The sequence below is a fragment of the Salvia splendens genome, chromosome 13 (genome assembly GCF_004379255.2).
Source record: "Salvia splendens isolate huo1 chromosome 13, SspV2, whole genome shotgun sequence".
Classification (NCBI taxonomy): Eukaryota; Viridiplantae; Streptophyta; class Magnoliopsida; order Lamiales; family Lamiaceae; genus Salvia; species Salvia splendens.
Window position 1 is genome coordinate 12,435,086 of NC_056044.1, and position 26,220 is coordinate 12,461,305.

Sequence of the window (26,220 nt, forward strand, 5' to 3'; positions counted from 1 at the left end):
CCACACGTATCATCTATTCTCTCTCACCTAATCACTATTCACCTTCTCCCCCACTTGTACACAAATGTTTCCCCCAAATCAAAAACTTCCGCCGCCTCACCCCACTTCACACCTCGCGACGTCGACCAGCCATCCCTCCGTCGCCACCCTCGCACCTCCGTCTGCGTCGTCTCTCTCCCTCTCTCTCTCCTTCGCGTCCCTCTCCCTTCACCGCTGCCGCCGCTGCCACGAATCCGCCGTCGCGGATCCGCCGCCATCGGCTCCTCCCTCCATCATCTTCTCCTCCCCATTCCTCTCTCGGCTCCCCCTCTCTCTTCTCTCTCTCGGATTCGCCGCACCGCCGCCGCAGTGAACACGACGACGCACCGTCGTCGCCGCAGAGGCCGCTGTCACCTCGCGCAGCCCCAGTCACCGTTGCTTTCCCCTTCGTGCGTGACGTTGCTGCCGTCGCCATCTGCACCGAGCCGTCGGCTGCTGTTCGACGCTGCTCCGTCGGTGGTCGTGCAGCCCTGAATCATCACCACAGCCCCCGATTCGTCCCGAAACCAACCCAAACAGCCCCGCACAACCCCGAAAGATAAGTTCTCCTTACTCAAAGTTATACTCTTTTCGCATTTCGATTTAACCGTGGGAGTGTTCAATTGTGTTAATTGCTTGAGTTATGCGATTAGTTCGGATGATGGTATGCAAAAATTGATGATTAAAACTTGAAATAGGGGGGGTATACCTTCGACGGATTTTGAGAGGATTATCGATAGCTCTCTCTCGAATTTGGTTCTCGATTTCTTGAGTAGGAAAAACTAAAGAATGAATCTTGTTTTGCTGCAGAGACGGGAGAAACGGATTTGCAATTCTAAGAAAAATACTTGTTGAGTGGAGCTCACTGTTTCTACCCTTTTTCTATGAAACTCTAAATTTTCTTCTCTTAAATTTTGGATGTGGTGAAACTGGGGAATAACTTGAGAAACATACAATATGATAGCTTTTGTTGGGAACAAAATGATACACGTGTTGTTGAATGTTTTAAGGCGGTGGAGAAATTGGCGGATTTTGCGGAGGATGCGTGGAGTTTGGGAGTTATATTTATAGACAAAGGAGAAAAAAAAAATGGAATGAAAATTACATTTTTCACAAAGGACAAAAACTCCCGTCTTCTCATTTCGATACGACGACTAATAAATGCGGCCGTCGTTAGGAAAACGTGCTTGATGTGATGCGGTTCTTATCCAACTTTTCGTCTTGATTTGATGTCGAAAGTGTATTTGATACGTGGTCTATTATTTCGTGTAGGTATCGGGAGTGCAAAAAGTGGTGATCGAGCAAGACCCGGAGGACAGAAGACGGGCTGTCCCGGGGCTGCCCGGCACTCGGCACGGCTGTCCGACGCGAGTCCGTCCCGGCACGACTCTTGTGATGTCCGAAATCGTGTTCTTATTCTAATCTAGCATCGAACTCGTTGTAAAAACGCTTTTGGACTTTTGTTGGATGTATCAGACATTAAAACTTTGATTATGAGTCTTTATTCTTTTATTGTACATATATATATATATATATATATATATATATATATATATATATACTTGTCTGCCGTTAGAAACAACAATGACACTCTATCGTACACAACCCTCTATCGTAGTTCGAAATTAATTACGCAAAAAGTCACTTATGTGTGTGTAATTACGCCAACATTATTGTTTCTAATAATATCGTTTTAGCGGATCGTTACAAGATATGACTCAACTTTGTCGGGCATCCGAAAAGAAATACGGCTCAAATTAGTTGAAGCAAAGTGAATATCATTTATAGTATAATAAACAATAATTAAAAATGAAAAACCAATATGGTAGGAAATCATGGTTTATTTTTAAGATGTTAAGCAATCTAAAAAAAATTGTATCACAATTTTGTGATAACTCATATCATATGAATTCAACAATACTATAACAACTTATATCCAAAAATAAGACATAACATATGATAATAAGATTTGGTTGTTTATATGATGTTCGTTTGCGGTGAACAAACATAAAAGTAAAATTTGAGAACACAAAAGAGATCGATTTTATCAGCTCAATATATCTTCCATTTATGAATGATGGAAGAGATGTGTAGTTGGTGTAATCTCATATATAAGTGCTGCATTTTTGTGTAGGCCATCCCAGCATAATCATCAATTTGGAGCTCATATCTTTCATAAACTGGTGGAACGGTAAGAACAAGGACAAGACCTGCAATGAGGCAAATTAAAAGACCCATCATTTTAACATCCAACCCCTAAATTCAGTAATTTTTATCAAACTCGGTGACTTACTAATGTACGATAGGATGAGGAAACTCGCGAGGCTCCCGATCACAGATATTGTGACGAGCACAAGTACAAGTCTCACAAACGCCTTCGAATCTCTTCCGAGGGCAATGTCTTCCGACATGGAGAGTGATGTGTTTATGACATTGTGTATCAAAGTGGATGCTTCATTTACACTTTCTTGTGAGAGATGGAGATGAGGCAATGGAGGAGGAGCTCTGTTAGATAAATCAATAATCAACACCAATATCTTATAGAATTAATATATTACTCCCTCTCTTACAAGGAAGATGACCACTTTCATAAGCAGAGGGAGTATATTATATTGGAGTATCACTTGCATCTAGAGTCGGAATATTATATTGGAGTATCACTTGCATCTAGAGTCGGAATATTACTATATTTTACTCACCAAAATGAAAAGAATAGGGACTTTGGGGACAACACGAGTTGTAATGTGAAGTTGGTAAAGTACGTAAGAGATAGAAAGAAAATGTAATTTGAATATTGTTAGTAGAGATGAGACCCACCTTATAAGATAGAAAAACAAACCAAATATAAAAAGTGGCTATATTTGTGGGACTGATCAAAATGAAAAATGTGACTATTTTTTATGAAATCCTAAATAAAATATAAACATGCATAAGCTGTACATACTTCGTCCCATAGAAATATACCATTTGAGGACGGCATAGATTTTAATGCACAATTAGTAAAGTAAGAGAGAAATATAAAAAATAATTGAAATATTATTAGTGGATGGTGGAGACCATAAATGATAAAGTAAGAGAGAAGAAGAAAATATAGTTGAAATAATGTTTATAGATGATGAAAACCATAAATGATAGATCTTCATATATGGATATAGACTATTTCTATGATACGCACGGAAAAGGAAATATGACATATTTCTATGAGACAAATGGAGTAATAATTTAATAGATTTTCTTGTTATAGTTAGTTTATTTTAAAAGATGTCTGAATACGTATCTATTATAACTCCTCATTAATTACAAGAAATGAAGAATTTTATGCTCCCTCCATTCCACAATAAGAGTCATATTTTATCCTTTTTTCTGTCCCCAATAAGAATTATATTTCACTTTTATTATGAATGGTAAGTAGGCCTCACATTACACCAACTTACTCAGCTCACATTTTATTATAAAACTAATATATATAAAAGAGTGACTCAAATTCCACTAACTTATTCAAGTTCAACCTACTTTTTTTTACATTTCTTCAAACTCGTGCCCAAACCAAATAAGACTCCTATTGTGGGGCGGAGAGAGTAATTCTAAAAAGTTACTTCCTTCGTTCCATGTTAATAGATGCGTTTTATTTTCTGCACTCGTTTTGAAAAAATAATAATAAATAGTTAAGTTGAAGAAATATCCTCTTTTCTACATTATTCTATCTTTTACATTACTCCTTTCTCTATTTATTACTCCCCATGTCCTATAAAAATATGGACATGTGATGTGACACGAGAATTAAGACAAAATTGATAAAGTAAAAGAGAGGATTGGAAGGGTAGTTAAAGTAGTATTAATGGAAAGTGAGACCTATATCATTTTTAGTGTTTTAATAGTGGTATAAGTTGTAAATAACTTGATGAATTGGTGTAAAAAAATGGGATAACTTTCCATAACTGGAATACCCATATGTTTATGTAACTGGAATTGGTGTAAAATTTTTGTCATCACATATTAACGTTAACGTTGTGTTGACATTTTTAACACGCTGCGTTGATGAAGTAGCAAGTTAACAATTTAAGAAGAGTAAGCAATTGATCACACCTCATATGTGTAAACAAGTAAAAATTTTGATTTCATAAAGTATTTTAGGATTTATTTTGATAAAAAGAAGTTATATTAATTTATAAAAATACGTACTCCCTCCGTCCCAAGGTAGATGTCACACTTTCCTTTTTAGTTTGTCCCACAAAAGATGTCACATTTCTTCTTTTGGAAAAAGTTCCATCTCACATCAATTATAAAATTATATTTTCTCTCACTACTTAACACACAAAATAATATCTCCTAAAATCCCGTGCCATCTCCCAAGTGTGACTTCTACCTTGGGACGGAGGGAGTATAAAATAGAGAAAGGACGGATAAGAAAAAGAAAAAAAAACATGTTACTATATTTATTTTTGATTACACCATAGACCTCTTAGTTAAAAACTAAAATTTAAAGAGTATGAACTTTGGTATTATGTGTTAATGGAAAATAAGTCTTACATCATTAGAGAGAAAGAAATTTCCTAAAATGTAAAGCTTCTATTTTTAGGGGACTGACTATATATGAAAAAATTTCTATTTTTAGGGGACTAATGAAATATAAAAATTAAATATATAATGTTTTGGTTGGTGGTTATTGATAAACAATAAAAAAGGTATTGTTGGGTATTGTTGGGTTGAATGAATTAATTGGATATTAAAAAAGTAGGTAATTGAGTTCAGTGGTTGCTGATAAATATACTCTTATACGTTATAAGTTGGTGAGCATTTTACTACTTAAAACGTTGAAAAAAAGCTGTGAAAATATCTCAAATATAAATACATTAAATACTTCATTCATCCGCCATTAGAAGTCCCCTATTTGAGTTTGGTACGAATCTTAAAAAATAAAAAGGAAATTCGGTAAAAAAGTAATGGAATGTTAGACCCATTTTTATATGTGAATTTTATAAAATAAAATGTGAGCGGAATGAGTTAGTGGAATATGGTATCTACTTAGTAGTATTTATAGTAAAAGTGAATCGGAACTTTTGTTGGCGCCTTGTCGGACGGACTATAATGACAAATCAGGACTCCTAAGGGTGTCCACTATGGAGTGGACGCGGCTGTAGCCAAGAGGGTGGGCGGGGGGGCGGCGGATTATAGTGGAGAAGTTGTCCGCCCCGGGGGCGGACGCGGCGAGGGGGGCGAGAGGCAGCGGACGCGCGATAGCCGGGTGCGGGGCGAGGACGCGGCAGGGGGGGCTATAGCCGCGCCTATAGTGGACGACATAGCCGCTGCGAATTAGCCGGTTGCGGGGAATTTGAAATTTTTTTACACTCCCTCTATAAATACCACACCCCCCTACTTATTTTTCACCATTTTCACAAAATCCATCCACTCACTATCCACACAACCACTCTCTAAAAAATGAATCGAGGAGACGACGACTCACCCGACTCTCAGGAATCGGGATATGACACCAATACATCACACCCGTCGGGTTTTGCCGGATATGGCACGACTCCGTCCCAGTATTGGAATTGGAATCAATCTCCCCCACCATGGGCATCGAGTCCACCCCTTCCTCCATCTCAGCCGTGGAGGTCTTCTCCAACGCCGCCACCTTTACAGCGGAATCTGAGTCGTTCCGCATTTGGAGATTACAGACCCAACCTAGACGCGCTTCATCAGCCGCGGCCGGGTTCCCCTTTCCAAGCCAGCCAATCTCCGATCACCGAAGCAGATCAAGACGCATTTGATACTATGATGGGTCTGCTCAGTTCCGGCATCCCAGATACGCCGGCACCGCGGGTGGAAACGCCCGTTCCGACCCGAGGTGGTAGCGGCAGTCGGTGCCCTGGTGGCGGTAGGGGCGGAGGCCCTAGGGGCGGAGGCGGCAGTCGTGGCACCGGCAACGTCGGTGGACGCTCGAGCTGCTGGCCCGGCATTGCGAGTAGCGAGGGCAGTGGCGCCGGCTGTAGCGGTGGCTCTAATCAGGCCGAGGGGTCCAGCCGCGGCAAGCCATACACCAAAGATGAGAGCATTGCCGTGGCGAAGGCGTGGGATTCTATCACTTCGGACCCCGTGGTGGGCACCGATCAGGAGTCGGGGAGCTTTTGGAGGCGCGTCATGATGGCATACGAGGAATTCAAGCCCGACGGCGCCGAGAAGCGCGACCCAGAACAGGTCCGAAAAAAGTTCGGTAGGATTCTGCGGGCTACCAAGCTGTTCGCGTCCATATACGAGAACAACCTTCGCCACGCCGAGAGTGGCCGAAGCGTAGCAGATGTGAAGACCCTATCGGAGGGCCAATACCACAAGATGGGCGCGCCGAAGTTCACCTTGTGAGAGGAGTATCTTGTCCTCGCGGATTGTCCGAAATTCAGGTCGATCGTGGCGCAAGAGGTGGGCACAGCTCCTGCCCGAAGCGCACAAGGCACAACCTTGCCGGGGAATACAGCAGTGGGAGAGGCTCGCACGAGTTCGAGCAGTCCGACGAGCAAGTCGAAGAGCCAGCCGCGACTCACATTAGGCGACGACGGCCCCCGGGACAACAGGCCTCTATCCGCAGCGCCAGAGGGGGTAGAAGTGCCTCCCGCCTAACGGCGGCCGCGTCCGGATCGCGCATCTCCAGTCTGCCCCAATCCCACAGCCCACGGTGCAACCCCACGAGGTATTGATCAATACCATAGACGTAACGTTGATGCAACAACTGCAAGACGTATGCAACAAATACGCAGGGGAAAAAGACCCGTACCTCAGGAACGTCTACAAGCGGCTCATCACTCGGATTGAGAGATGACTGGGGAGCGTTGATAATGATCCTGGGGAAACCGCGGCCGGCAGCAGCGAGGGAGGATGAGGAGGAGGAGGAGAAGAAGAAGACGACGAGGAAGCCGACTCCGACACCGAGTAGACGGTGGCAGAGTTTTTAGTTGTATTTTATTTTAATTATTCGTTGTATAATTTTACCGGTTTGCAATACAACGAATATTCAGCCCTAATTACCTCGTTTTTTATTTATTTACACTGCGATTATCTTAATAATAAAATTTGGGGGCTATTGGAGGTGTCCACTATAGTAGCGGAAATAGAATTTTGGAGCTATGGACAACAAAACTGGGGATATGGACAAAAACTAGGGCGGGGCTATTGGGCGTGTCCGCCTTATAGTGGACACTCTAATGGTTCCCGGAGGATGAGGATACAACTTTCCCAGAATTGCAAACGAGCAATATACAAAGTTCGGATACTAATTCACTTTTTTTTATTACTTAAAAATAAGAGCACTTAACTAACCTGTTCAAAATTGCAGCTGATTTTGCCCACAGGAAAAGTATTGTGAATAATAGCAAGAACACATTTGAGGTAAATGAGAGAAGTGTATAACCGGAAATCTCAAACATCATCCAAGCAGCCAAAGTCACAATCAAAATTCCCAATGTTAGATCTCTCCTTCTCCACAGCATCACATCTGCAACTGTTTTTGAATATTTATAAAGAAAAAAAAAAGCCAAACATTTTTCAGATTTAGTATTTTGCTTCATTTTTCAGATGAGACCATTGACCAACAAAATTTAATAGTTTTTCTGTGAGATCGAAATTAAGCATCAAGGTCAAGATAGAATGACAGTAATTCAAACAAATCAAATAAAATCAGTATAAAAAGTAAATATGCAGATTTAAACCATTAAAAAACTCACCAAAACCTCCTCCAAGAATCTGATGAACAGTTCTCTGCTTTTTGAAAAACGATGTACCCATTTTCAAGAATCAGAATCAGACAGAGCCCATCAACTTATACTAGTGAATCCAGTTCTAGAAAATCAGAGATCAAGATTTGGGAGATGGGAAAAAAAGAGACATAAAAATTGGATCCTTTGATTCTTTTTAAGTGAAAACTTGGTAGCCTGGAAAGTATTATTAATCCGCTTTTTTTATTTTTCTTGGTGTTGTATATATGGGTGTGGAATAAAAGATGTTGACTTGTGGGGTTGATAGTCCTCAAATCAAATTCCAGCTTGAAAGGTTCGAAAAATTATTTCGCCACTGGTTTTTTCCTTTTTCCAATTACATAAAATAATAAAGTTTAATTATTTAATAAAGTTTCCATACTGAGAAGATTGAATATAGATACAGATTTAGGGGGCATGTGTGGTTGGTGTTTATAACTTTCTCCTCTTTTCCACCGTTTGCTTTTGGTGTTTCAGAGGGTGGTGATAGCGCACAACAACACAATACTATCTTTCTCAAAATAAAATAGATAAAATTGTAAATAACACAAATTTTAACGAGTTATTGGTAAAGTAAAAAAGATAGAAGAAAAAAGTGGTTGAAGTAGTGTTAGTGGATCATAAGAGCACTCGCATCGGCGTCTCGATGCAGGCTCGGTCTCGTCCCGGCGAGACGAGACTGCATCGAGACGCTGATGCGGGTGTTCCGTCGCGTCTCGTAGCTCGGGGGAGGGGCGGTTGGCGGGCTGTCTCGCCACGCGCGTCGGCCACGTGGCGAGCAGTGGTTGGGGCGTGACGCCCACTCGCCGGCTCTGCGAGTGGGCGACGTTTTAGGCTATTTTTAATTTTTTTTAAATCTGAAAAAAATGACCATTTTTTTACCGTTTTTTGCAGATTTTTTTTTCTTTTTTTCTACATTCATCTATAAATAACTCAATTCCTCCACCATTTTTTCCACACACAAACACTACACTCTCACAAACACACTATCATATCATCTCTCTTTCCTCTCCAATTTCTACAAAAATGTCTGGTGACGGAAACTCCGGCGGCGAGGGCGGCGGCTACGACTTGAACGCGTTTGTCGACTGGGGGAGCATGTACAATGTTTTGGGTGCTTCCGGTTCCGGTTCGTCGCTGTCCACCCAAGGCTCGGCGACGCCGGCGTACCAAACACCATCTTTTCAAGTTGATGCATACTATCGTCCCCCAGGCCCGAGGAGCACGCAAACGCAAGGATTATCCCAAATTAGGGAGGATATTCCGGAGGAACACACTTCGGAGGCGGTGGAGGGCGGTGAGGACGGCGACCGTCATCCATACACACTAGCGGAGACGATGGTTCTCTTCGACGCTTGGATTAACACGTCGAACGATCCCATCCTCGGGAATCAACAAACCCGCAAGTATTTTTGGGATATACAACGCAAAAAAAGTCGAAGGGGGCCTTCAGACGCAACCAGAAGATGCTTCACGCTCATTTTGAGCGAGCCGACAGAGATGTCAAAAGATTTTGTGGGATCTACAAGAGGGAAGCAGAGCAATACCAAAGCGGAGTCAGTGGAGCCGACATTCTGAGAGCGGCTTTACGAGTTTTTAAATCCGACACCAAAAAAGAGTTCAAATTTTCCTATGTTTGGGAGGCGGTCAAACATCTTGATAGGTGGGCTGGCTGTGTCGATTCCAGCACAAGCTCGAGCTTGAAACGCACAAAGCATATGGCGGGTGGCTAATACTCGTCTAGTGATGGCGGGGAAGGCAACGCCTCACAAGAGGTTGAGTTTCCGACATCCGATGCAGGGGGCTCCTTCGGTACACGACGTCGGCCGCAAGGGAACAAGGCGGCGAAGGGGGAGGGGGGAGGGGCCGAGGCAAATCAAGCCCGGCGGGCTCCCAAGGGTCGCCGTCCTCCCTAATGTCCATGTACTTCACCGCCACGATGGCTGACTCTTCCCGCATGACGTCTGCCCAATATCAAGCCCATCTTGGAACTCATGAATAGTGAAGAGATGAGACGGTTAAGAGACGATATTGAGACATAGATGCGGATGACCTAAGGTTCACATTTATAATAATGTGTAGGATTAGTATTTGTTTAAAACTTTCTATATTTAAAGTTGGTTTAATTTTGGTGGACACCCCTAAAATGATAAAATTAGTCAATTTTTTGTGGAGGCGGCTAGTATGTAATAATGACCATATTATATTAGAGGCAAATTGTAGTGTTTTTTTTTGTTTCTAACATCAACTGACCTAAATCTCGTGTCTATGTTCCTCTCTCTTACACACGCACACATGTACATGTATTAATAATCCAGCTATTCCTCTTCGTCCATTATTTATAGTCTCATTTTGACTTGACACGGATTTTCAAATATTGCTCGACTTTGTAAATAAAAATTGATAAATGAGTTAGCGAAATGTAAACCTCACTTTTATATATTGATTTTGTAATAAAATGTGAGTGTAATGATTTAGATGAATGGTGTGGCCCATTTACTTATAATGGAAAAAGGTAAATAGGACTCTAAATCGGGGACATCCCGAAATGACGAAATGGGACATTACTAGAACCTGTGTTTAGACAGGAAAGCTACACAGGGAGATTGGGATTTCAAACCCCAAGATATGCAAAAGTTTGTTGTAATCTCCAGCCAAGATCACACATTTTCAAATATGTAAGGCAATAATATTAAAAAAAAGAAGTGGGTATAATTGCCTCTCGTAGTGACTGCTTTGAGGATAAAGTTTTTACAGTTTCCTTTACATAAATATACACAAACCATTCAACACAGATGAACAAGTCTCATTCATTCCTTTCCTCACTGATCTTATTTTCTTTTTCTGAGGAACTTGGTTGCGTTTCACTAGTAGAAGTTGTCGTTGCCGGAGAGGATTCTATCAGCTATTGCAGCTTTCAAATCCTCATCATACTTCATGTATGGATCAGAAAGCTGCTGCTGCTGCTGCTCAGTTCCTTTTTGTGTTCTTGATGCAGTGTTGCATGATTTGGTGATCCGCTCAGTATCTTCAGGTAAAAGCCACTGGCCGAAGCCATTGGAGGCCTCGGAGGATGCTACAGGGCACTCCTTTGGGAAATTTCCTCTTACCAGAAAAATGTTCCACCCGAAGCCCTTCAGGCTGAAAGATAAAACTTTGAGAGGTGCTCTGGTGCGGGATAGAGGCTGTCGAAATTGTACCACTCACCGTTAACTTTCCTGATACAGAGCCAATGGTCCTGTAGGTGACAAATAAATGCATTTTCCTTCTCGGGATCTATCTATTGAGCGGAATGACTTGCAAATCCCACACTTCCAAAGCTTTCTGTACAACCTACCAGAAGAGAAAACCGTACACTAAGTAATCAATATATTTGCAATTCTTGTACAGAACTTATAGATCAAATAAGCAATTCTAGCATCTACGAACAATATATACTCCATACAAGTATGAAGTCTAAAGCCTGATGGAGTCTAAGGTTTACATGTTCTAGTTGAGAATGGAAGAAACATTCACTCATGGATCATTGCTGTCAACATTTTTGTAACTGATTGTTTAACACAATGGACTGTATACCGTACAAGGGTGTGCACTACCATCTCAGGGAATGGATAGTCAGGTCACAACACCCTCAAAATGCTATTGAGTTCTTTATTTTAACGCACAACGTAATTGGACGTGCCTTCACGGTCTTAAAAATGTGATAGGGAATCCTTCGTAGCGCATCCTTTTACCCAATTAAGATCCAAATCTGATTAATTATGGCTTGCATCCTTCTCCACAATTTCATCCGAGCAGAGATGACCAATGACCCTATCGAACTAGCTCGATGCCATACATGATCCCATCCCCTTGGAGAATAAGAGTATGTCGGTAACGTTGAGCCTTCAACTGAGTGGACACAAATGCAAGTTGAGATGGCAAATTCTATGTGGTTACATATTAGTGCTTGTTGACAATCCTATTACTTAGATTATTTGCATTGTGTATGCACAAACAAATATGGTATGTGATACTACTATTGTCTAATGTCTTCTTATATTTCTATGTTCTTATTCCTCATATGCTTAGGCTAATGGAGGTGGTAACTGACACAACAATTGATAGTGTGCTGTTTTGTCGTTGTGGGACATGAAAGATACGAGTGTTGTGGAAGGGGAAGGTTGCGAAGCATGTTGGTTGTTGAAGAGTCTCATTTCATGCCCTGACTTTTGGCTGTTTTATCTATTTTTAGGGGAGATAATTGATAGGGCTCGTTACAAGCATGATTTTATTAGGGTTTATTACACTAACATGGTTGATAATGAGCTTAAAAGTGGTGAATTTGAGTGTGCAGGAGTTATAAAGTGTCAAAGCGGCAAAATGCAGGAACAACTTGATCAACTCAGGAAAGCAGCGAAAAATTATCAGAATAGAAGATAAGGTGATCAGTTGCGGACAAGCAATGGAGCCTACTTAGACAAAAAGTTGATCAAGTGGAATTCACCACAAGAGATGATGAGTCAGAGGAGAGAGAAGAAAAGATGCCATCTCGAGAGCATTAATGTCAAGACAGGATGGGCTTACCCTAGGGATTTGGGCCCAATGTCATCCTATAAATAGTAGAGAGAGTGCACACAAGAGGGAGTTCGACACCATCATCCTCTTCCTTCACCACATTCCACATTTCACCCTTTATCTTCATAGCATGGAGCAAGCAAGTTAGCAGCAATAGGAGTCGTCGTTCCACCTCTACTTTCATCTTTTCTTCCTCGCCAAGGAAGGAGATGTTAGAGTTTTGTATACTAGAAATCACCTTTCGAGTGATTGGATACTGTAATAACTCTTATTTTATTTTTCAATGAATAATAACTCATAATGTTGTTATGTTTTACATTTAATGGTTATTTTATTACATGTTTAAATGTATAAGAAACTTAACAAAGTCTAAGTCTTTGTTTTAGTAGACCGGTTGTGGACGTCGTCCACTTTAAGGTAACACGGTCAGTTCTGAACAAAGAAAAAGAAGAATTTCACAACCTAGATAGGCTTTGACTACCTATCGAGAAAGGTTGCAATGTTAGTCTGATTGTTTCTAAGCCTTAGTGAAATAAGATGACATTGGTGTGGTATAGCACTGAACGGATATAACAGCAAGACGTGTCTTTATGCTATGTACTGAAAGACGAGGTATTGATAAATAAGTATTTTTTAATCTACATACGTTAGCATTGAGCCTGATATATTGGGTGGTGATGATTAATATCTAGCGGTGCTAGGATTGCTATTATGTAGAAACGCACGCGAGGGGAGTCTCGTTTGATAATGTCCTCAAGAGGTGCGTGAAACAAGGTTTTATTATTCAGAACCTGGCTAGTTGGAGTTTGATTACTCTATGAATAATAAATAAGAGTTTCGTGCTAAGTCCACTCTTGGAATTAATAAGAAGTTAATTAATTTCTTCCATAGCAGACAATAATTAATTAATGGACATTTCTATCTTAAGTGCGGAAAATAAAAATTTAATTAAAAATGGAAACCCGGATTACTCGTAATTTCGGATTTGGATGGGCAGTGCAATATTATTTCTGTAGTGGCTGCAAATAATATTCCAATGTAAGCTTGTATTAAATTGTGGGTTCAATTTAATTAGTCCTAAGCTAATTGGGGGAAGCCATATCCAAAACCTTCCATAGATCCTTGTCTGGGCACAAATATGAACTCAATATAAATAGGAGAATAAAGGAGAGACAGATAGACAATATATTTTATTTGAAATTTTTGTCCATCATATCACAGTGTAGGGATCGAATTTTTCAGCTCTCATCCGTGAGAATTTCTGTCTTCTTTATTCGAGTCCTAGTGTTCTGGTGAGATCAGCCCACACTGATATCGGAATACGGTTCGGGAAACAGTCAGAAGATTCGTGGTCGAGTATTGAAGAACGACATGTGGAGAAGTAGCAAGCCATCCGCGATTCTTTGGAGAATCAAGAAGGTACAACTTCTGTTCCGTAGAAAAGCATGTTTTAGGTTTCAATTAATCAAAAGCATGTTTTAATTCAAGTTTTGAGCATGATACATGTGATAATTGCGCGAATAGAATTTGTCTAAATAATATGCTAAATAGAACTAGTTCTCTGATTTATTCATACTTCCGCTGCTAAACACCAACAGGATGGGCCTGGATCTGCCCAGAAGTCTTCGTAGTTTGTGTTTTCCTTACACCCCGAGGGGTTAAAACAATTTCTACTCTGCTTTTAGTTCATCCTTTCCGTAGCTTAGTTGTTTATAATGTTTTTCGCTCAGTTGCTACTCTAGTTACCTTTTTCTTTGTTAATTGATCTTTAAATCTTTCTTTTGGTTTCTACTTTAGTTGTATTTATTGGAGATCGCTTATGAAATGGAGTTTTTAGTGCACGATATTTTGGATCTGATGCTCTCTGATTTAATTGCTTTCGTTTGTTTTAGTTCCGCCTTGTTTATGATTTTCCCGTAGGTAGATTTACATTTTAGTTCGTCAACTTGCTTGAAATTAGGGTAGATACTTTAGATCGGTTTTTCTTCCGTTCAATTTTCATGGATCTGTGTTTAATTTGTTTGTTTCTTTCTTTCGTGTTATCTGCTCTGTTTTGTTTAGTTGCTTAGCGAAGAACAAGTTCGTAGTTTGTTAGAATAGCAGTCTCTGTCACCTTTTCGTTGTTTACAACTTTTTAGTAGTGCGCCTATTTGTGTCAGTGGTCCCTAGTTACTTTTACCTTTCCGTTCTTAGTTTAGTTGATCAAGTCAGCTATTCCTTTGTTTTGAGTATGTCTAGTCTAGATTGATCAGTTTAGTTTAGCAAGTTGACCAGTTCCTGTTTCTTAGTTTAAACTTAACCCACTGAAAAGCGTGGTCGCAGCCAACCTCCCAAATGTCTCGAACACGACTCAACTCGCCTCTGTCTCTGTGGGCTTCGACCCTTACTTCCCTTTACTAAATCATAGTATTGTGGGTTAAGGTCTTGAAAGCCATGAGTCTCTCCGTTCGCATACCCAGCGACCAGTAGTTGTTAGCCGACTTGAACCGTCTATTGTCTAACTTGATCAAGTTGCGCAACTCTACATGTTTTAATTTGCATGTGAACTCTGAGTCTTTTGTGAGCTCTTTCAATAATGCACGAATTTTGAGATTAAATGTGCATGGTTACTACTAAATCAGTTTCAGGGTGCAACTTGACCAAGTGGATGAAAAAGAGACAAAACGGAACAAAGATGCAGTTAAATTGCCTCCCAACTGATCAAGTAGAGCAAAATCAAATTCGCTGCAACGTGAGCATGATGCAGAGCCAGTTGAAGGCAAAATCAATAAAGAGGGAAGATGCAAACTAGACGAGAGACTACACCATGAAGTCAGAGTGAAGAAGGAAGAAGTGATGAAAAATCCTAAGGGTAAAATTGTCAAGTCAAAGGAAAAGCAACCCTAGAGATTTGTGTCGCACCGCCCTATAAATAGAGGCAGTTACATGAAGAAAAAAGGGAGAGAGGGAGAGGGCATGATCCTTGTTCCACCACCTTTACTCCAGCTCACAACCTTCGGCAACCAGCCGAAGGAGAAGTTCAACCATGCCATTTCCATTCCAGCCGACGTAGTTAGTCAAGCAGCAGTTCCGCCGTTCTTAGGAGTTTAAACATTTTGTTTTCGTTCTCATTTCCATTTTCGTTTCTAGTTCTAGATATTGTTAGATTCCAGTTCTTCGTAGTTAACTTCTAGCTACTCTTGAATCTCATTGTTTAATCGTACTTGGATTCTGTTTATGCCAAGATTTTTGATCTTGCTTTAGTTCAAGTTATTAAGTTGTTTCATTCGGTTCATCTTTCGTATTTTAAGATTATTGTTGTTTCGTTAGTTTAGCTTGATGAAGAAGAAAATGTCCAAATCAAGCATGAGATCAAAAATAGGTTTTATGCTTTTAGTACTTTTCGCATATCAGCTTTTCTGTACTAGGTAGTTGGTTAAGATTAATGGTCCCTATTGCTTATTGCTTTTACCTTTTGTCTAGTCCAAATTTAGTAAGTTTCAATTTGTTGCTTTTCACACCAGTAGTTAATGTTCACACAATTTCCGATCATTATTACAAGTCAGGATTTAGTTTAAGTCAGCCAGACCTCTTGGCTAAGTCAAACGCATAATCTGTTATTCTTCAAGTTAATAGTAGTTTAGTCTCAACCCTATAAAGCGTGGTAGCAAACCAACTCTTTCAAGATGTCATTGCAAATGTACACGTCCCATCCATCTCCGTGGGATCGATCCTTACTCCGCTATACTAGCCAGTAGAATTGGGTTGAGATTTTTGATATTAGGCTTTAGACACAGATCCAACGCAAGACTACTAGGTCTAGTACCCTTCTGGCCAAGTTGAAGCTTTGCACACACAAGAGTATTTATAAATGCACCAACACGAAACCTGGACCGTTTGTTTTTACTTTTACAAGTGCCCAGGAAATGGGAACACCTGGGGGCCTTTATGTGGTGTGATGATTATCACAATTCTAATACAACTTTATAGGTGCCATCTTTAGTTTTGAATCAAGAATATCTCCCGAAGAAATATCATGGTCGATGCGAGGCGGATAAATCTGGATGTTTTCGAGCTTGCCTAACAGACGCTACGATGCAGACAAGGTTTTCCATATTATCCTCGCCTTTATGGGGATCGTGTTGTTTCTATTTGGTGTAATTGTAGGGAAGCTACTGTAATTCCGTATGATAGGATCGTGTAATGCTTATGTTTATGTCTAATATTGGTTGTTGGTTACTTCTGATGGTCTTCAACTAATTTTGTGTTCCTTTATTGTGATTGAATGTGTAATGAATCACTTGATTACTTTGGAAAAGTGTATGACTACGATTATGTTTCAAGATGGATAGTTGATTATTAAAATTCTATAGTTTGTATGAACAGCCTGAAATATATGTAGCTGACACCTCCATTGAAGAAAAATGAGGAACAGAGTAAGTGCTGAAAATTAGTGAAAAACAGTAAGGAAATGAGAGAAATACAGAGAAAGTATTATTGTGGAATTGAAGAAACTTGAGGATAAAGTTAAATGCAAGAAGAGAGCTTGGGAAAGAGTTATAGAATGAGGAAAGAGAATTGTGGAAGAAGATTGGGCGTTGTTGTTTTGCAGCATTGAATTTTTATTACTACTACTCATTTTTAAATTTTTATTACCATGCTATCACCATATTCTAGGCCAAGTGCTTACAAGTCATGACCATGAAACAAGCCACTCTATTATTTTTGTTCCAACTTATAGCATGTCACTGCCGACTACTGCAATTAAATGTCTTATATTGACTGGTACTAGGTTTTAAGAAATTTACAAAACAACTAAATCCTAGTACATATTTACGAGCACTTATTGGAAGCAATCACCCCATATCTCCTTGGTAGTTGGCTGTCAAGTCACGTTATTAATACACTATAATAACCCTATAGACAATGTCAATAAAAATGATAACTCCTTGCAATCGAACACCAACAACTTCATAGCTTTGGTCTTGATTATTTACCCAAATATAGTTCTCCCCATCCCTAACCAAAGTTCTTTCCTTTACACAGCAAACTGGACTCTAACTCTTGACTCCACGCTAGTTCAGATGTTGACACGGGTGGGACGACACCATTTTCCCATGCTTCTTCTTTTCATCGAGGAGGAGCTTGGATATGCGTTCAAGTGGGAAAAATTGTATGATCGACTACATTTTCTAGAACTTCGCTACACATCGTTCAATACCGTCCTTGATGAGCAAGGTATTCTATGGAACTGTGACGAAAACTCAAAGGTGATAGTCGATCATCACTTGGAGCCTCTGATGAATGTAACCTCAACTCTTGTTATTATAATCATTTGATCTCATTTTCTTAACATTTACTAATATTTGTTCTAATTTTGTCGACAGCTCCTTATAATCGGCGAGGTGAACCGACGTACAATGAGTTGATGATGATATTTGGGTTCAATAAGATGAAAGACGTGAAGGGGCACACGGTGATCAGCATATCTGATTCTCCCTCACCACCCATGATGGAGAATCTTAAAGCGTGCATGTCACCCCTGCTCGGCGTAAGTTATTTGATGAAGATGACATGCAATCAACCAATGAAACGGTCGATCACTTGTACGAAGTGAGCCCCGGTGGTGAATTAGTTTGCCAGCAGAAAACAGTCATGTCATCTCGCCCACTGCCAAAACCATCCCACCCATTATCTTCCCCGGCCCTAATGGTAGCTTCTCGGCATCTTATAGCCCCCCGATGTGGTGGCGGACGCGGAATAAGTGGGGAGGAATAACAATCGACAAGAGACGTGTATTTTGTGTTGTTGTTTTAGTTGTTTCTATGCACTTGTTTTATCTCCTCGTCGTAGCAGTTATACCCACAAGTTTGGGAACCATATTTTGTGTTGAATATTCAAGTGAAACTCTTGTATGTTCGAGGTATTAAACAAAATATTTTGTGTTGAATTTAAAGTGGCAATTGTGTGTGTATGCTCATCGATTTCTATCTTGCTGTTACTTAGAATAAAATTCAATTACATACCCAAATTTCTCATTATTATAACGTCAAGTATGGCGTTTTGGATATTATAATTAGAAGCCATAAGTTAAATAAGAATAAAAATCAATTACAACATACCTTTGACGATCATCTTCATTTAAAGATATTCATGTAATTTGACGAATGCCTTTTGCTATTGTAATAAGATTCAGTAAGTTAAAGAAAAGATGTATTAGTCACAATATATTAGCAACGAAAGGAGTTTGAGAAAATAAAATGAAATTTTATTTTGAAAAATTTGTATTCCATTCCCGGTAAATAAAATCATCATATGAAAACATTGTTCCATGATAAGCTTTAAAAAAATGATAACAGAAAGAGCAAAATTATAATCAAAATGAAGGTTGTGATAATGGTATACAAAACCAAATTTATTTTGATATAAACATAATTATAGGACCTTAACTAACGTATAACTAACCGACATAATGTAAAAGAGTTTGATGTTGGAAAAATGCATAAAAAAACCATTTCAACCTTAGATATCTGTTCCTACACAAAAATAATCATATTAGTGTGATGTTAGGTACGTCCCTGCACAAAAATCCCATGCTAGATAATCCATTTCCAGCTGAATGGATTTCACATCGCATTCTCCTTTCTCAAGAACACGCTACAAATATCATGCCTTCGACTCTGGTGGTATACCCATGAATATCTCCAACCTAGTATTCTCTTTGCCATTTATATCCCACAAATCATGGAGAGCCTACGAATGCCACTGACCTGCTCAAACACCGCCTGCCTTGCTCTACCAATCGCAGCCAATCCTAGCAGACAAAGTATCTATAAGAGATTTCGTCTCAGTATGGAGTTTCTCGAGCACCTGAAGTAATCCATCGTTGTTGTCAGAATTTTTCCGTTTTCGGGAAGCTCGTTTGGGAATGGAGGTTGGCACAGATGCACTCCGTTGTAACCAATTGGCATCTCAGGAGAGATCTCGTCAAATGTGATACTTCATCAGTATTTGATACTCCATGCCATCTCCTAGCATCCATCATATCCTCCGCAGTTTCACCACTGGCCCAAAGATCACCTTCCAATCCTCCCAATAGGTCCATGCTTTAGTCCTCGTACCTTTGAGACTACTATCTCCCCGTGAACAAGAGTTGTAAGCATCACTATGAACTACTGACAAACTCATAGTTTAGGATGGTTTTAGAAGTGATTAACCCATATTTTTGTTGAATTAAGGTGTTTATTATAGGTTTTCACCCATTTACTTATCAATCAGATGAAGTAACGAGTTTGTTGGAGTTTTTAAGTAAAAACAGGTTAAAACGGGCAAAACGGAGCGAACGAGGCTGATTCCAGAGAGTTCGCCCTACCGGGCGTTATTTTAGGAACAAAATGCCCGACCCGGGCGATTCAGAGGAGAAATAGAAAGTTCGCCTGGCTGGGCGTTTTTCATCCAACAGAACGTCCGGTCGGGCGTTTAGAGCAGATCTCGCGGTGATTAAGAAAAGCCCGACCGAGCATTTTCACACTTACAAATCTTGCGGTCGGGCGATGACGACGGATGCCCATGTTCTCCTAATTTTCACTCCGGATATAAAAGGGATCTCACTCATTTGAACCCTAACTCCCACATTACCAAATTAATCAAGATTTCAAGAGATTGAAGAGGATTTGAAGGCAAGGTGCTTCCCCTTTCAAGAGATTGAAGGAAGAAGACTTCCTAACATCAATTCCACCTATAGGGAGTTCTAGTTTCATTTTACATCCATGATTTGCTTTGTTTCTTTTGTATTTCTTTTTATTTTGACTTTGATCATGAGTAGCTAAATCTTCTTTAGGGATGTAGTGATGTTTGTATGGAATCCATGGGTTGAACCTTGATTTATGCTATCTATCTCTTTGTGTTGGTTTTGTTAGTTATTGAGCTCTTATTATCCAATTGCTTAGCTACCAATTTGATACATCTTGTTCTAATTGTTGTACTTGAGAGATGCATGATTAGAATGGTTAAGTAATCAACAGCTCCGTACATTACATATGATCGAGAGATGCATGAGCTTGAGAGAAGACTTGGGTCCGTTGTTCTTGGGAGTCAATCTCGAATTGTATGGAGGAGACTCCTACATTGGAGATTAACCCATGTGTTAGATGCACCCGAGAGGGGGTCTAACAAATTATCCCGACCTTCCTAACCACACATGAGACCCTATAGATGAGCGTGATCCCTAGGTGACACCCGTGATCCATACTAACGAATCCATATCCCTACCTTCCCCAATTTGTGTGAAAACAATCTTTTACTTGCTTTACTTAGTTAATTGTCTCTATTTGCTTGTTTGCTCTTTGTTCTTAGTTTAAGAAAACTCAAAAACAACTTTAATTAGTCTAGATAGTGTTCGACATTGCATCATAGTAATCATTCTAGTATTTTAGTCCTTGTAGATTGATAATTTAACTTGCCACGTGCTACATATCCCGTACACTTGTGGGTGACATTTTGATTGCAAAAATAGCATGAGTCAACTACATTATGTAATTACAAAAAAAATTAAGATGAATTTCAAACAAACTTTAATAATATGATCCCACTGCTCATCATTGCATTCAATTTTGTAGTCATTGCAGACATTAAACCCGACCCCACTACGTTCGAGAATAATGCTGAGGCTATTGTAGTTCTTATTCCAAGCTGTTATCTTAGACTAAATAAGAGGGTTTGCCCTTAAATCCGTGGTAGGAAAATTATGTATAATGATTCCTCCACTTTGTTCAAATAGCCACCTCTGAAGCCATTGTCAGATTTCTAACCAGTCGCAACGAAATCCTTCATGGCTACAATAAGCGCAAGCTCTTCCTTTTCCGACCAGCTCTGGTGTGATCTGTCTACCCTCCATGTGCCAGGCCTCCATACTGGAATGCACCTACACAAAAGTGATGCATACGTTTCGGGCAATTTGAAGGTTCACCACATGTCCCAGTAAAATAAATTGAGAGAATAAAATTCTTTTGTATGTCGCAACTTACTCGGATTGCCCTGGCTCAAACTTCCATTTGGCATTGTTCGACGAAAATGAGACATGGCGTTGTGTGTAGCTGTCGTTCATATCGGCAAACATAACAACAACAAAACAAAAAATTAAACTCGTAGCTATAGGTTGATGTTAGAAACATGTCAATAAGTTCAGGGGTATAAACTATAGAAGAAATCAAAAGATTTATTCTGGGGATTTCATAAGAAATTTATATTGATATCACTATAAAACCACACAAGAAAAAATTAATACACAGAAGAACTCAAATCCTAGAACCTAAAAGAAACTTAGCGCCGGACATTCAAATAAATATCATGGCAGAACGACACATGAGTTGTAGCAAAATATAAGAAGAAAAATGAAAAACTGAGACTAGGTTCAATTGGACAACCTGGTATATTCGTGAGATTGGGCTTCAACGAGGGAGATAATCCGGTGGAGACGATCACCACTCTTGGCAGGATTGCATATTCTTCCGAGCTTGGAAATCTGCAAATAAATTTATGCGACACGAGAGAGAAATGTTGGGTTTTTGTTCACAATGAGGGTATAGATGGAAATACCAGCAAACCCTAAGGTTAACTTAGTCATTTTCAAAAAAAGGGCATCCTGAGTTCATGATACCAAACCCCAGATAATAAAAAAAATGTAATACAAGCCAAACACCCATCAAAACATGCAATATTTAATCCATTAACCTATGTCTGCACCAATCCATGCGAACCCAACATGGAAACCAAGCAAACCCTGGTGCAACATAAAATATGAGATCATATGTTATGATTTGCTTAGTAAGTTACTACTACTACTACAACTAATAATAATAAATAATGGTTGTAATAATATTCCCTTCGTTTCATAATAGTAATGACTCAGGAATTTAGAAGAGGTACGGTATTGTTAATTTGGAACACACAAAGATGTATGGGTGTTGATAATTTGGAATGAAAAAAATACACTCGTTAAACAGTTGAAAGGAGAATCGCAATAATCTCTCAATAATCACACTCACATGCACAAGACATCATTAAGGCGTGTTACAACTTACAAATAGCGGCTAGATAATCGAGAATGGTAGTTGAAACAGGTGGTGAATACATATTCAGATGTGCCGGATACAAGGGACTGTGCGCCACTGAAACTTAACGAGTCTTTCTCAACGAAGCAGTCTTGCCTACCACATGGATGGCACATACACCTGTTCTTTAAGATTCTGCGCAGCACTCTCCGTGGGAAAACCTCGTACCGCACCTATCGTCCACTGTGATATTATGCCTGCTGAAATGGCAAATCGGAGCTGCCTCTCCAAAACATCATGATTCTCAAACATCTCAGGCTGTGTGGTGAGCTTCCGCATGATTCCAGCCACAACAGCATCACCCGAACCAGTTCTGTCGCAGGTATACGGAGTTATGAGCACGTCTTCAGTGCCAACCACAGCTCCATCAAAACTAGGGGTGTAGTAATGTATCCGGAGCGTCCCATCCGTGACAAACAAGAATTTCAGGCCATCATGCCACAGAGGCGAGAGCTCCTCGCGGGTATAGTGATAGTAGTCTCTCCGTTGCTTGGTTTGCTCATAGCTCTCAGCAAAATACTGAGGTGTATAGTTTCTTTTCCTCTCGTAATGCTCTTCGTCTAAGAGGAATTCCAATTCTTGCTTGGTGACCTCGATGATGTCTGCTTTCTCCCAGGCTTCCTTGATCACCTCCCTCGTCTCGTCCCGTGATTTCCACAGCGGTAGTGGGAGATTCAAGTCGAAAAATACAAGACCGCCGAACTTCTTAGTCCACGCAAGCGCTTTAAACAGGGTAGAACGCATAGAAGTTGATGTAAGGACTTGAGAAGTGAAGTGAAATATTTTAGCCTGCAAAAACCAAATTAACTAGCATCAATCAGTAAATCAACATATCTCTACACTGCAATTGCAAACAACTACAAGTAGATTGATAACTCTGAATCCTCACTTCCACATAAAATAGTCTTATTTTGCCATTTTGAAATATCCACAAAAATAGTTTGAATCTCATTTCTAAAAATAGAAAGTTTATCTGCATACTTTATCCAAATTTTCCCCTTATCTCTCACTTAATCCATTTTTTCTTCTCACCTGTCTTACTTTACCAATTTCCAAATTTTCCCCTTATCTCTCACTTAATCCATTTTTTCTTCTCACCTCTCTTACTTTACTAATTTCTCGTAAAAACCCGTGTCATCCTCAAATGAGACTATTTTTGTGTGAATGGAGGGAGTAGTAGTAATAGTAGTACTCTCTCCGTCCCTATATAGCTGAGTTGTATACATTTTCGGGTCATTTCTTTTTATTTTTTTGACAAAAAGAAACATATTTCCTCCTCTCTTCATCTCTTTACCTTTCTCCTTTCCTACTCTATTATCCCTTCACTTAATTCTCTTTTAACACAATTTCTTAACCTCTACTTCTGAGGAAAGGAGGGAGTAATACACTATCAACAATTCAACATCTAGAGCAACATAAGCAAATTGAAAAACAAATTTGAAGTTGAATAAAAAATGAACCTCTTTAAGCACCGCAAGATTGAGTTCTGAAACAAGCAACGAATCCTCGGGGCAATCCTTGGAATTCTCAGCAGACATTTTCCCGTCCTCAAATTTGATCTTCATAAGGCTACACGCAGTTCGAGCACCCTCGTCGAGCTTCACCCCTCTCGTCTGCACCCTCTCCTGATTCATCATCAACACAAGCTCCTCGCCGAATTCGTCCTTCCCTACCTTCCCCATGAAGGCCGCCCGCCCGCCGAGCCTCACGTGAGAGATAGCCACATTCGAAGGTGGACCTCCGGGGGCCCGGGAGAACTCCGGCGGGTTCCACTGCAGCATTTTCCACTGCGAGTAGATGTCCGGGTGCATCTGCTCAGGCGCCACTCTCACCGTCGGCACGAACTCCTTCTGCGCCGCTCCGAAGCAGCATACCAGCGGTGGATCCAGGTACGGGAAATCGACGCCGTCGTCGTAGTCGTGGAGCTCTGGTGAATCCTCTGTTTTTCTCGACCGCCTTGTTTTTTTGGTGGTGGTGGTGGTGGTGTTTCTACGGCTGCGGCGGGGGTTGGTGGAAGTGGTTGAGGGGGAATCGGTGGCGGAGGATTTGATTGGCGTTGATTTGTGAGAAATTTGGGGGAAATTGTGTTGAATTAGGGCAAATGAGTGAGAATGGTGTGGTAGGAGATGAAGAGTTGCCATTTTCCGAGTTTCAGGGTTTATCCACTTACGGACGGTCAATTTATAACTTTATTTCATTCATTATTGTTTTTCTAAGGGTTATTTACCTATATAAATGCATCAACTTTAAACATTTTCTTGTTTTTCCCAAAAACTTTTAACTTTTGAATATAAATACATCATTTAAATATTTTATTGTTTTACCCAAAAACTTTAATTTTTGAATATAAATACATCAACTTTACATTTTTCTGATTTTTCCCTAAAATTAAAAATCAACACACATTTGACATATTAATACTTAGGTGGCACTCAAAACTCTAACTATCACAATTTATTTAATAAAAAAATTCCACATCATCATTCCACTTAAGCAATAAACCTTACGACTGTCCATCACATTATTTTGTTTTCATTCCATTCTGAAAAAGAGTTAGATCCTCATTGTCTAGCTCTCCGGGAAGCCTTCGCCAGTGTCAAGACCTGCGCTGCCAAGTCTCCGTCCGCTTAGGCTCCTACCCGTGATTCCTTACCGAAACTTGCTGCTTTTCTTTCGCTGCTCATGTCTCCTCCGGTGTCGCTGATACACTAGCTTTACGGAGTTCTGTCGGAAAAATTGGCGGCGGACTTGCAGTACAATTGTACAGGTATATCCAAGAGGGAGCAATTAGAATGGCGGAAATAGTTCAAATCATCTAGATGACTAAACTATACAAAACTGGCGTATTCCTCAATTTCGGAGGACCTTCAAAATCAAATTGATAAGTTTTCTCTTTTTGTACTAATTCACAAAACTAAGTTTGGGGAAAAGAATGAAGGAAGAGATAGAAGGGGACGAGAAATGCAAGTAAAGTTGAATGTGATGACGTGGTATTTTTTAAAATTATTTTCAGTAATTAAAATTAATATAGATGTAGAGTTGACTCCCACCTAAGTATTATCTTGCCAAATGTGTTTTGATTTTTGATTTTGGGGAAAAATCAGAAAAATGTAAAGTTGATGTATTTATATTCAAAAATCAAAGTTTTGGGGAAAAATAAGAAAATATTTAAATTTGGTGCATTTGTAGGCAAATATCCCTTTTTCTAATAATAAAAATAAGAGTTAACATCTTAAAAAATTGCAATTTGCATATTTAAGTCTCTGAATTAGAAAGAATATAAATTTTAAAATTGCAATTTGCATATTTAAGTCTCTGAATTAGAAAGAATATAATCTTTTTTTTTAAAATAATCTCTCCGTTCCTTAATAAATATTACACTTCTTTTCAGCATGACAATTAAAAATAGTGTGTTAAGTGGATAATGAATAAAGTAAGTGAGATGCTTACTTTTTGTCAAAAATAGAAATGACTCAACTATCTTGGAACTTCCCAAAATAGAAAAATAACTCAATTAACATGCAACAGAGGAAGTAGTATTTTAGATGATTAATTTTAATTTGATGTGATCCTTGTTCTAGAATTTGACGCTCGACTAGGTTCTTGATGAAGGAAGGGGTGAAAAGACTTGAAAGAGTGAATTGGTGAGGTGAATGATGCCACAACGTCGATGAATGAACCGTTTATAAGTCGTGAAGGTGGAATGAATGACGCCACGACCGATTATGAAAAGATCGTTTGATAAGTCAGATAAAAGTCTCAACGAAATGAGAACTCAAGAGTAATGAAACTCAGAATTATATTAGTCT

General features: G+C 39.7%; 2 protein-coding genes and 1 pseudogene across 3 annotated transcripts; all 3 read right to left on the bottom strand.

Annotated features, from left to right (window-relative positions):
- Positions 1–1,924: 1,924 nt before the first annotated feature.
- On the bottom strand, positions 1,925–7,967 carry LOC121761101 (reticulon-like protein B12). The gene is made up of 4 exons (XM_042156694.1): positions 7,734–7,967; positions 7,330–7,510; positions 2,312–2,523; positions 1,925–2,228 (listed from the first exon to the last, which is right to left on the bottom strand). The coding sequence occupies exons 1-4, from the start codon at positions 7,792–7,794 to the stop codon at positions 2,071–2,073; spliced, it is 612 nt and encodes a 203-aa protein (XP_042012628.1). The 5' UTR covers positions 7,795–7,967; the 3' UTR covers positions 1,925–2,070.
- A 2,622-nt stretch (positions 7,968–10,589) lies between these two features.
- On the bottom strand, positions 10,590–19,404 carry LOC121760502 (annotated as a pseudogene).
- Positions 19,405–20,779: 1,375 nt separating this feature from the next.
- Positions 20,780–24,591, bottom strand: LOC121762678 (fructokinase-like 1, chloroplastic). 2 transcript variants are annotated; one of them, XR_006042270.1, is made up of 5 exons: positions 23,872–24,591; positions 22,382–23,200; positions 21,725–21,822; positions 21,326–21,394; positions 20,780–21,222 (listed from the first exon to the last, which is right to left on the bottom strand). XR_006042270.1 is itself a non-coding variant. In XM_042158637.1 (2 exons), the coding sequence occupies exons 1-2, from the start codon at positions 24,550–24,552 to the stop codon at positions 22,508–22,510; spliced, it is 1,374 nt and encodes a 457-aa protein (XP_042014571.1). In that variant the 5' UTR covers positions 24,553–24,591; the 3' UTR covers positions 22,234–22,507. The 2 variants fall into 2 exon arrangements, 1 of the variants encoding a protein (XP_042014571.1); XM_042158637.1 differs by lacking the exons at positions 20,780–21,222; positions 21,326–21,394; positions 21,725–21,822 and having other exon boundaries at positions 22,234–23,200.
- Between the last annotated feature and the right edge of the window lie 1,629 nt (positions 24,592–26,220).